Here is a 12,637-nt window from a genome sequence, read left to right as displayed (position 1 = left end):
CTACAAACCAAACAACCAGCAGAACCACCTGTTCAGAACAAACCATGTAGTCAGACAACATCAGGAAAAGGTCCATCCTGAAGAACAAAAGCCAAGCTATTCTCACACTGAAAGCTACACCCTTTACTCCTAATACTAGCAGCTAAATGAAAGTTACAGCGCATCTAATTTTACCTCCCTGGCAACAACATCCCAAATGAAACCTTCAGGCCGATCCCAAGAACTTCAGCCCAGTCTGAACTCTGCTACAATGATCTGTGGTGAGTACCACTGACACTGTTGTACCGTAGAAAGCTCTCTACTTTATGCAATCAGCCACATGAGGCTGTGGGTCAAGTTATAACAGCTCACAAGGTTTTAGGTCTCTTCACTGTTCAACAATCATATCCACTGGTGACATCATTCTTTAAAAAGGCTGTTTTGGTCAAAAAAGATGTTTAAAAAAAATAATGAAATATTACAAAGTTTTGACTGGTAGAACAACCACTACGGTTAAATTAGTGACTTTTGAATAACCTAAATAAACTGTAATGCAGTCAAAGTTGTCTATTCTTCTAGTGTTTTCCAATCGCACCGAACAAGATTCAACCAATTAGAACGAAGAATTAATTTCAATATTACCACAGAGCTATTTAGCTGTTTAGAAATGATTAGATATAATTAAATCGTCCAAAAATCTTACCAGCTTCTGTTAACACCACTTTATATGGTAAAATAGGTCTTAATGTTTAACTTAATAAAATATAATATAAACTTAACTAATTTGAGAACTCCACTCAAAGGCCAATTAGTCGTTTGTCCTGGAGCTTTGACCACAATCACATGGTCTTCATCAGCAATGAAGTTTGTTAAGTCACAAAACTGTAAAGCGATTTCGTCTCTTTTATGTTGGCTTAAAAGTTGAGCTTCACTGCTGATGAAGACCAAGTGATATGGCTAAAAGATCCAGAACAAGTGGTGAACCTTGAGTGCAGATTGTTATGTCATGTGATTGACTATATTTATGAAATGAAGCATTACGAACCATTAACCATGGAGGGTGGTGATACTTGAAATCGTTTGTTGCACATCTTAGTCATCTTTTGTTAACTGCTGTTTCAATGTTTAAGAAAAAAACTTCTGGCTCAGTTACTTGAGCACTGTTCTATTTAGCAGCATGGAACCACTTCTCTGTTCAGACTATTCTTTTTCTCCATTTAAGGGAAGATGTTCAACCTTATCTCTTATCTGAGTGAGGTACAGTAAATAGTGTCAAAAACGCCTGCAGTTGTTACTGACGTTCTGTTTCTCTGGGGCGCAGCTGTACAATCGTTCTTTTGTGAGGCGATAGAGTCGTATTTGGTATATTGAAGAACTACAGAGTGCTATTTCAGCTTTGGTAGCTGTGGGGCGCAATGTGGCTCAAAAACGTCCCTTTTCTCTGAGCTTGCGTTACGTTTCCAACAGCAAAAAAGGCCTCCATAAATATGAAAGCAGAAGATGTTATGGACATGGTTTTTCACAGTCTACATTTTACAGTGCACATTTTACAGTGTTTTGGCTGACTCGGATATTCAGCCATTTTTATGCTGAGTGAGGCCGTTTATTTTGTTTATACAGTATATCAGAAGTAGCAAACTTGCAGTTTGTGCACAGCTTTCTCTGTCAATATAACACTGGGGAAGATATTTCTTCAGTGGACTACATTTACCCAGTGGTGGGCCGTCAGGGCCAGCAAAGCCTTCTCTGCTGGCCTAAACAGAATCACAAAATTATAGCTATTTTATAATTTTTCACATATACACGACATGTATTCTAATATTTTTCCCCATTAGCTTATTTTCTCATTGCACAGCTACTGTCTTCCTCAGTTGCTCTGCTTCCAGCCTGCAGCGCTGTTTCCAGTGCAGCTTGTTTTAAGTAGAGCTTTTATACAATCAGATTTCACCTCTGTGTCTCTAGGTAAGAAGAGAGACCCGAGGCCCTCTAGGTAGACTTTGCAGATTAAAGTGAATGGGGACGATATTGTTGATTGTCAGTCTTGAACCAATCAGATCTTTAGTTTGACATATTGGGCGTATTCTTTGACGTGCCAGAGCTACCTCAGTAGCCTACAAGTACGTCAGCATTAATGTGCGGCTGGCTCAGCAATGTTTTTTTAACACTCAATGGCTGAAGGAGGAGAAACGGATTTCTCAAGAAGGACATTTCCAGAAAAGCTGGACATCGTATCAAAGGGTCGGCAAACCCCACAGCTAGCAGCCCTGACCCAGCATGGAAAAGGATTTGTATGAACGGCTGACAGCGTCGGAGAAGCGTTGCACATGTTATGGCTAAGAATGCGTTTCATTTGCAACTGAGCGTCTTGGTGTTTGGAGCTACGCTACGCTAACCTGAGGTGGCTAACCAAGGCAGCAACACGACACCATAGCACAACAGGACACTTACAAGCTACGGTGCTTTTGGAAACTTTTGGAGAGATCCGAGTCGATCTACAAACAAACACGTTCGCAGGAGGACTTCTGACTGGAACTGAACTGAACCGAAGTTCTGTACAACCGTGTCATTAAACTCTTCAGTAACAAAGAAAGGAGGATGGACTTTGTCTTTAAGTGAACAGCAGCTTTGGTAAGTGAACTGCTCTTGTGTTTTTACATCTGCAGTAGCATTACTACTGTGTTAATTTGTCTATGATGTCGTTTTTATGATGTGGTTAATATTGTTCCCTCCGATTTGAATAATATTTGAATGGCCCGTGCTCTTCAGTGTGTGGTGGAATGCGTGTTTTAGCTTTGCAGATTTGCTGGATTGATTTGTCATGCTTTGTTGTAAATATATGTGACTGGTTCTTGTGAGTTTGTTCTTGTCATTGTGTTAATTACATTGATTTTGACTATATGCATTGTCCGTTAATGACTAAGCATCCCGTCATGCGCGAGATTAGGGTCAGACACTTGATTCTCTGTTTGGGCTTTTGTTTTCTTTTACAAAGCAAGAATGATGGTCTGGAGAAATGGCGATTGTGTGGCAATTGCTTTAGCCCTGTTTGAATCAGTAGAGAACAGCTAAATGCTGCGGGGAGAGTGTAGCTTGTATGCTGCTGTTGGTTTTCCTGCTAAGCTAGTTTAGCGCGCCTCCCAGAACACATGCGCCACACCAGGGTACAATGTTATGGTTCCGGGGTCAGTGTCTCTTACGTGATGGGTTGCCAGTTTGAGCGTAGTCCACCGAAAGCATTATATTTCCCACAATTTAAGCTTCTGCATTTTCCAAATGCACTAGTATTATTCAAACGTATTGTTCGGTTTGTAAGCCTCGTACCGAACGGTTTAATACGAATACGTGTATTGTTACACCCCTAGAAACAAATAATAACCGTAGCTGTGGCGTCATAATGAGGTTATTAGGAGGTGGTTCAACTGCAGAAGGAAGGCCCAGGTATAAAATGCACGGCCCGCCACTGCATTCGCAATCAGCACTGGATATCCACATAGAAGGTGGCAGATTTTCTTTTCAAGCATAAACTGGTAGGAGAAGTGTAAAACATTTAACAGTGGTTTTGGGGTTCATTCCGTTACCTTAAGCCACTCCTCGGCCTGTTCTTTGCTATGCACAGCCAGCACAAGGGCATCTGCTCCCTGGTGGACAATCTTCAGTTCGTGCTTCTTCTTCTTGCCGTCTTTGGGTATGTGAGTGATGCTGCACCCTGTCAGGGTCAGCTCCATCTGGGGTGTGTGGTCTTTGGATGACTTGTAACACTGGAGAGAGAAAAAAGGGACGAGGGCTAAGAACTTTTATGTAATCATGTATGTCCATAGATCTTCACTGGGAACCCTGTAAAGTGTGCCTTATTGTGCTAGCATGTACATGTACATGGAAGTGTCCCTCACCAGCAGTTTGTTATCTTTGATGACACAGAGGAGTTTGGTCCACTGGCCAAAGCGCTTCTTGCGCAGCAGGAATGCACAGATCCGTGCATCCTTCACCAGGTCCATGGATGCCTCTGCAGATGGCCACTGGTGACGCATCTTCTGGCCCTTCCCATCCTCCTCTTCCTCGTCGTACGACTCATAGGAGCTGCTCATGGCGTCTGAATCATAGTCTGAGAGAGAGGTGCAGAAGGCTATTGGTTAAGTAAACATAAAACCAGAAAAAAAGATAAATTCACTGTTCATTTTCAGTATTGTGTCCATTAACTACTTTCTTTATGTATGGTGATGATTAAGTGCATTATATCAGTGATGTACATTGTAAATGATCCACTCACTGGCAGTGATGTATTCAGGAGCCTTTCCAGGACTTAAAGGAACTGCTTCCTCATAGTAGCCCTCCGGTAGAGAGGAGCTGGGCAGAGGAGGAGGGCCATTGTTTGGAGGCTGCACAGAGAAGAGAAGCTTCTATTGATTAGTGACAAGTTAGAAGAAAATGACACTTCAACTCCCTGAAGTGTTTGAACAATTACAATTACACAGCAATGTAAACCTCAGACCATACCATAGGCGTGGACAAGGTTACTTGATTACGGTCATTAAAGTAAACCGCTACCAAACAAGCAGAAACATCCACTAAACATCTGCTGGATCAGTCCTCCATCTTCCACTGATGATGTGGATGTTCTGTGTCATGTTCTGTATGCAAAATCTAAGTTACTCTGAATCTCAGGAATCATCATTTCACTACTTCAGTTAACTGAAGTGATGCTCCAACTGGTATTATAACAGAGGCTATCCAGTCTCCAAACAGTGGTCTCAGCCCCAGTATTTATCCAGCTGATGTACAGTATGTTCATAGGACAACTAGAAAGAATACTATCATCAACAAAGTAGGCTCCTAGCTAAAACTCTCTTGTTTGTATATTCATGAAGTGCATACATACAATTCCTGCCTGAAATAAGCAGGAATTGCTGCTCAAGTTGAAACATTTTAACTGGTTGTGATGATACGTGTATAAAATATGGACGTAGTCTCTGTGACATCACCCATAGCCTTTCTGAAGAGCCGCTGTGAAGCTCAAAGTGGGTGGCCCCCAGCCCTCGCCATCTTGGCAGTGACGACACAGCCTAATGCTGCGTTCACACCAAACGCGGCGCGAATTATTTGCGCGAGTAGATTAAAAAAAGTTAAAAAAATAAAAAGTACATACAAAGTCTTACATACAAAGTCTATGCACAGACGCGATGAGACTGGCGCGGAGCGAATTTGCGATGGCGTGGCACGATTGACACAAATTTGCGGCGCGATTGACGCAAATTAAAATTTTTCAACTTCTGCGAAATATTCACGTTGCGCCCCGGCGTGATAGCCTATCAGCGTTGAGTTGCTCCCCCTGTCATCAGTGATGTCCTGCCGTTGTTGAATCAGGAAATAAATACTGTAGCCGTCTGTGTTCACCCAGAGCTCTAAGATACCTCATATCAATAGAGACCGGACCAAACTATGTGTATAAATGTGTGTGTCAAAACCATATGGTACAAACAATGCTGCCGTATCTACATCTACATGACGTTATTCTGACTGTTGGTGGAGCTGCTACAATGTTAGCATAGCCTAGCACCGATCCGTCCGAGCTCCATTGAGAAGTACAAATCGGCATCATTACGTAGTTATTTCGGAGTCCCTTTTTGTCGGCTTATTGCCGTTAAATCACAGCCAAATCAGTTTATTTTGTGTTCATACAGCTGTAGTAAACAGCGACTTGTGTGGCTTGCTAGACACAGTGAATACAGCTCGATAAAATCCATGGAGCTCCCCTGGACAATATTATGAACCAGACATGACGGCGTTTAGTTTCCCGGGATATCTGGGACTTCCACAACACGTACTAAGCAGAAATAGAGGTTATTTTTTTTCATGGTTAATGGCGGACAGTTGAACGGCTTTCAGGGCGATAAGCCGCGCCCCCTCTCCGGCGCGATTCACGCGAATGAACACTGGTCCCCGGCGTTTTGACCTGCGGCGCGATGAATTCTGCGTATACCTCCTAGCTAGTCAAAAAATGGGCAATAAAGTGGATTGTTGGTGGAACTGAAGCGAGCCAGGTGACACAGCAGATCTGCCCCCCGCACAGTTATCATGAACGGGGAACTTAGCTATGAGACCAAAAGCACTTTTTGCACCAGGCTGTAAACATGTTTGTTTCTGCTGTGAAGTTGGGCATCTTAAGCTCTTTGAGGATTGACTCGCTTTTTGAGCCAGCCTCAAGCAGTCATTCGAAGAACTGCAGTTTTTGGCACTTCTGCATTTTTCATAAATACACTACATGTATTATAATTTTTCTTCCCATTATCTCATTTTCTCATTGTACAGCTCCTGTCTTCCTCTGTTGCTCTGCTTCCAGTGCAACTTGTTTTAAGTAGAGCTTTTATCCAATCAGATTTCACCTCTGTGTCTCTAGGTAAGAAGAGAGGCCCGAGGCCTGCAGACTCACAAGTTAATCCCTTTGCAGTTTAAGTGAATGGGGACGATATTGGTGATTGTCATAGTCTTCAACCAATTAGATGTTTAGTTTGACATGTTGGCCGTATTCTTTGACATGTCAGAGCCTTCTAGCTGGCCTAGCCATACGTGATTGGTCAGTGGGCTAGCCTGACATGTTGGGCGGTAACAATGCCAATATCTGCTGCCTCTGCCGAGTGGACATTTTCAGCCCTCAAACGCATTAAAACGTATTCACGAAATACAACTGGGGGAGGCTCGACTGTCTTCACTGGCGTCCATGAATCGAGAAGGACTTCTTACTGGAACTAAAATGCACGGATGTACTGAACAAACGTGAGATTAAACTCTTTGTTAACAAAGAAAGGAGGATGGACTTTGTCTTTAAAACCTCTTAAACCCTAGCCCTATTTTTAGGCCTCTGCTCAAAAATTACATACCCATACTCAAGAGAGTCCACAGCTCTAACTACAAGGTCTATTTTAATAATTGTGATGCTAGAATACAGGTGACACTTGTGAGATGTGTTGAGATGTGTAAATATTGTATATATGTTACTGGTTAATAACATATACACATATGGCACAGCTCAAATTGAAAAAGTTTCAGGTTCGCCTGAAAAAAAAGCACTTGTATTGAAAATATTTATTTGAAATAATGCAGATCGAAGCCTAGAAATATGCCACAGTCATAGCACAACATGTTTTACATGTCTCCACAACAGATTTTACTTCGATTGAGTGAAGCAGGCCAGCATAAATGAGGTCCGAGTCAAGCAAAATTCTCATTTTTGGAACCAGCTGTTGCGCTGCTGTATTCTAATTTTATATACTATATAACTATATATTAACTATATATTCACTTGTCTTATCACTAAGAGTGTTCAGTAATCCTAATAATGCAGTTTGACATCATTTTGGGCCATTTTGAGCTGTCATATGAAATATGAAATGCCTCCATGAAATATTGTCCTCTTTGTCTGTGTCTCTTTAAGCCTTTGTAAGGCCTGTGATTGGCGGATTTTATCATGTGACACGTTGTTGAATGCGGAAGACACTCAAGAAAGCAGTATGTGGGTTATTTAGAAGATTGACAAAGTTGTTAGCCACTCAAAATCTATATCTGCTTGGCACAACCCCCACGGGTAAAACCATTGGTCCAGGAGGGGAATGATGACCATTTCGTCCCAGAACCTCCCAGGCCCTGCATTTCACTTCACACACACACAGCGGAAGAGAGGGTATATAGTTCTGACCCGGATTTCAATAGATTAGCTGCGTTTTTCGGCATGAAAATCACCAAAAGGTACACTGAGTTTCAATTTTTTTTCTGTGGAGTGGTACAGGTGTTTGTTGGCTTTGTTTATGTAACTTTTGAACGGTTTGAAGCAGAGGAATTTGAACAGCGGCATTCGACGAGGGGTCGAATCACGACCCTACTGCATGTGTAAATCCGCCATGATCGCTCCCAGCTTTGTGATGGGAGATCCAAACGGAGAGCACAGTACATTTAGTAGATTTTTGCCGAAAAAAACGTGTAATTGTGGCAAATCTTCTAGATATCTTGTAGATATGATATTAGTTTGTGTATAATTGTGTTTTGCAGTGTGTAAAATGGCTCCCATGGTTGTTTCGCCCAGAATCTCTTTGTTACATAGGTATATGATATGTCATAAAATATCATTTTATTCGTTTTGCAAAAGTGAATTGTACACACGTGTGTACTCTGTCGCCCCCCCTCTAGTGCCCAATAAAGGGGACTTTCAGTCTTTAAATAGTGAACAGCAGCTTTGTAAGTTAACTGCTTTTGTTTTTACATCTGCAGTAGCTTTAATATGCTTGTTATATTATTATTTGTACAACTTGTTTTTATGAAGATGGATTTTTGTTTGGTTTTATATGTGATAGGAACTATTGTTACGTATTGTTACGCTGGGGACACATTTAGTAAGTGCCAGTGTTGCCAACTTGGCGACTTTTTTTGTCAAAAGCTACTAGCGACAAATCCAGCGACTTTTTCTGGTGTTGTTGGAGACTTTTCTGGTGTTTTGACTCTGACGTGAAAGCACGTACCGTTCTGCACTGTCGTGAATGAGCAGCGGGTGCTGCCGTGAGCCGCCCCAAAGCACTCACAGGCGGTCAGTCTCACAGCAGCCTTGCGCAGCAGTCCCAGCTGCAGTCAGAGAAGAGAGACACACTCTCGGCGTATTCTCTGCAGTTAGTGTATTTATAGGTGTTGGCTTCATTTTTACACGAAACAAATAATAACCGTAGCTGTGTTTCAGCTGCAGGACAGCAGTGAAAGCCCAGGTATAAAATGCACGGCCCGCAACTGGTTTTTGGCTAGTAGTATTGTTATTCTGTTCCTTTATGTGCATGTATAGGTTTGTCCCTTTGTCCTTATGTATTAACGATATAAAAACATAAATAAAGTCTGATTCTGATGTAAAATGGTCTTTCATGCAGATAACTGGACATCCTGGAAAAAAAAGGATTTGTTTAGGGATGTGAACATACAATGTTTCTCTAGTTCTTTCTAAAAGGTACAAGCCAGTATCAGACAACCTCAAAGTGCATAAAATAGAGTAAAGCTCTATAGACCTAACAGTAACATGGCGACACCCTTACGTTTTTCTGACAGGACCTTGATCAAGCTGTGACGGCTGCTTTTTTCCTCTCGTGGGAACCCCTTTTTAATTTTATTTACTGGTGGCATCACTTATTTTCCGCTTCCAGGCGGGTTATAAAAGGGGAGAAAATTCACAACAGTTATAAAACTCTATGTGCTATGGGTCATTGGTGACAGCTGACCCAATGAGGCGTCAGTGCTGCAGTGATGTCAGCATACATTGCGGTAACAATGTGGAACATTCATAAAAGGGTTTGGCTGACGTGCAGCTTAAATGGCTAACTTCTAAGTGCAGAAAGTATGTGTCATGTAGGAAAAATTGAACTGAGGGGGACTGATGTCACTGTGAACGCAACTCTCACGAGAAGGCGCAAGATCGAACATGGCGGCCCCCAGCTGCTAGACTCCTGATCCACACAAAGATCTCTATCCTTTTTCCGTTCAAAAACCAGACTACAATATCAAGTGTCCCGGACCATCTTGAAGAATACATTGACGACTGCTTCAACAGAGTCTCTATCATGAACCAGGACAATGCAGACAACACAAAAAAAGGGAAAAGCCAGCTTTACTCCAATCAACAAGAGACTCAGGTGCAACACCATCCACGTCTCCGAAAGCACCATGCTGCACAGATGTAATGTCATTCTCAATTCAATCTAAAATAAACTTACCGCACTTCATCAAACTCCAGAATCGCAATCATCCAAGTACTGTATACTGTACTGTATAAGAAGACTGTCAGTACCAAATAGACACAATTAATGAGGAAACACTCTGTCAACACTATCACCACCCAGCTCATCTCTGTTGACAACAAAGCCAATAAAGAAACCATGCTGGACCCAAAGCATGCCGCATGATAGACTATCTAGTTTTCACAGGCATTCCCAAACAAACCGCAGACAACCCTTAAAAGTTAGTCGAGGAATGCATGTCCAAACAGTTCAAACTACCAACAGAGACCGTCAATGACACCACATTCGACCGCTGAAGAACAATAATAACCGACCACGGCCGATCATCGCAAAATTCAAACACTACTAACAAAAAGTAAAGGTTCAACGACGAGATGGGCAGCTCAAAGGAATGGACTATGGACTCAATGACCAGTATCCAAGAGAAATCATGCAAAGACACAAACATTCATCATCTGAAAACCGAGGATGAAGGAATAAAGAAAAGGCAATAATCTCAGCATCCTTAGACTGTTTGTTTAAAACCACAATGGTGGCTCCTAAAGAGGTCAGAGTAGATGCTGCAATATCACAACTGAAGAGTATTTCTTCATTGAAAGAAGAGCAAAGAAGGACACTGAAAGCTTTTCTCCATGGAAAAGATGTTTTTGCTCTTCTCCTGACAGGCTTCTGTAAGAGAAAGATGGTTTATCTCATCAACTGCCATGTATTTCTTCTAAATAGCCTGACCTTTTCCAAACAGCTTCCTACGACAGCTTCTCTAGTGGTTCAACAAACGATCTGGCGAATCAGATATATGTTTATTACAAGAAACACGCCGCTCAGAATCAGACTATAATGAATTAAAATCATCACAAATCAATCACTTATTTTCAGTAAATTTTAACACAAACCAAAGAGGGATATATATTTTCATAAACAAAAAGGTCTAATTTCACCATAACACCACCATCACAGATCCTGAATGATGTTTTATCCTCATAAACATATCAATTAACAATAGCTCAGTAACAATCGAATGTTTATGGCATCATCTATTAAAGGAATCCAAACACTTAACACACATCATAAGATTAGTCTCTATGCGGATGACATATTGCTGTTCCTTAAAAAAACCCTCATAACTACAGCAAACAATCAAACTTAATATATCTTACTCCAATATCTCCGACTACTCCATTACGTGGAACAAATATTCCATCATTCCATTAGATATTAACAGCTGGAGATGTCTCAGATCTCTTCATGCACAGGTCCCATCACGTATTTAGGCATTGTTCCATACGGCAGTAAAAGGTTCCCAATGGCTGTTCCGACTCAACTTCTCTCCCTACTCAAAACAAGAAATGATGACCTCCGGCAATAGATGAACCTGCCACTATTCCCTATGTGACCACTATGGACCATATGGACCATAGACTGCAGTGGTGTAACGGACCACGGTTGATCCGTGATTGGTACGGATCACCCATCACGGTTCGGCACACACATGAACCACATATTAGTTTCACAGTTTAACATTAATCACCGCAGTGTGAGATACAGTTTTACTGACGATCGTTATCCAACAATATTCAGTAAAACATCGGCATTTAGGCTTTCCTTTTTGCCGACCTGTGATAATTTTACATCGTAATCAACTAGTCCCTGTTTAAATTGACAGGAGAATGGAGGTTTTGTTCAGTTACATTATGATGCGTTCAGACTGTTCAGTGAAATGAGTATTGGCCAAAGGTAAATCATAACGTTATCATGATATGTTCATATGTAATTTCTTAAAATGCAGTTTTGGTGAGAAACTTAAATAAATCCAGTTGTATGAATATAAAATAGATATTAGAGATGAATTATGACCTGTTTACACTATCTCTAAGCAGCTTATAATACAATCTTTTATTTCCATATCATTTGAATTGTGTGTCAAATCAAACATCCAAAAATACTATAACAAAGTAAAAGGATCACATTTAGAATTTTTGATGACATACACTGACGTGCAGTTGAAATGATTCATGGGACAGAGCTTTGTAGACCAGCTGCTATAATCAAACAACAATATGGATCATCAATGATTGGCAATTAGTATTGGCGGCAAAAAAATATGATCTTGGATCTCTGAAAGTTAAATTTGCTCTCTTTTTTTTTTCTTTTCTTTTGATCCAATCTGTGACTCTGATCCGTGATACGATGCGAACTGTGGGTTTTTTGATCCGTTGCACCACTCATAGTCTGTATAAGAAGTGGAGGTACTCATTCGGATGTTTGTGGACTGCCGTTTTGAAGCCTCGAGTTTGGCGATTTCGTTGTTGCCATCTTTGCCATGTTGTTTTGCAACCAATGAACAGAAGTGACCATATTTGGAATGTGGAGGAGTGATGTAGAGACATCGTATAACACTCTGGTAGTGGCAGCCACCTGTCAATCACAGTTAGCCCGCCCTAAATCATACTCCGCTTTGTGGTCTACTTTACTCTAAAAGGGACCATAATTTACTAAATGAACATCATGCTGTATTGAAGAAGACTTTTTCTCACAGAGTTACATTCAATCTGACTTCTTTTTGCAACCGGAGGAGTCGCCCCCTGCTGGACAGTAGAGAGGATGCAACTTTTAAGACACTTCTGCATTGGCTTCACTCGGCAGTACCGGAGGTTGTCGCCTGCTATGGACACACACTTTTTCTTCATCCATCCATCCTACAGACTTCACCCAAGACTGACTGTTTAGATCACACACACACACACACACACACACACACACACACACACACACACACACACACACACACACACACACACACACACACTACAACTAACATTGTTCTCTTATTCCCTGACGAAGGGGGGCAGCAGTTCGGTGAACTCATTACTTGGCAGGGATATAGTGTTCTCCTCCCT

General features: G+C 41.4%; 1 protein-coding gene across 1 annotated transcript in view; it reads right to left on the bottom strand.

The window, feature by feature from the left end:
- The window catches only part of afap1 (actin filament associated protein 1), a 76,560-nt gene that overhangs the window by 26,482 nt on the left and 37,441 nt on the right, over positions 1-12,637 (bottom strand). Inside the window, exons 4-6 of the mRNA XM_031874262.1 lie at positions 4,247-4,355; positions 3,870-4,081; positions 3,549-3,737 (exon numbers count right to left, since the gene is read on the bottom strand). Coding sequence (XP_031730122.1) covers positions 3,549-3,737; positions 3,870-4,081; positions 4,247-4,355 — 510 coding nt within the window. The remainder of the gene's footprint in view (positions 1-3,548; positions 3,738-3,869; positions 4,082-4,246; positions 4,356-12,637) is intronic.

Source organism: Anarrhichthys ocellatus, unplaced genomic scaffold (genome assembly GCF_004355925.1).
Source record: "Anarrhichthys ocellatus isolate YVR2014 unplaced genomic scaffold, GSC_Weel_1.0 scaffold79, whole genome shotgun sequence".
Taxonomy (NCBI): domain Eukaryota; kingdom Metazoa; phylum Chordata; class Actinopteri; order Perciformes; family Anarhichadidae; genus Anarrhichthys; species Anarrhichthys ocellatus.
Note: the sequence above shows the minus strand (reverse complement) of the source record. Positions and strands in the feature narration are given on the sequence as shown.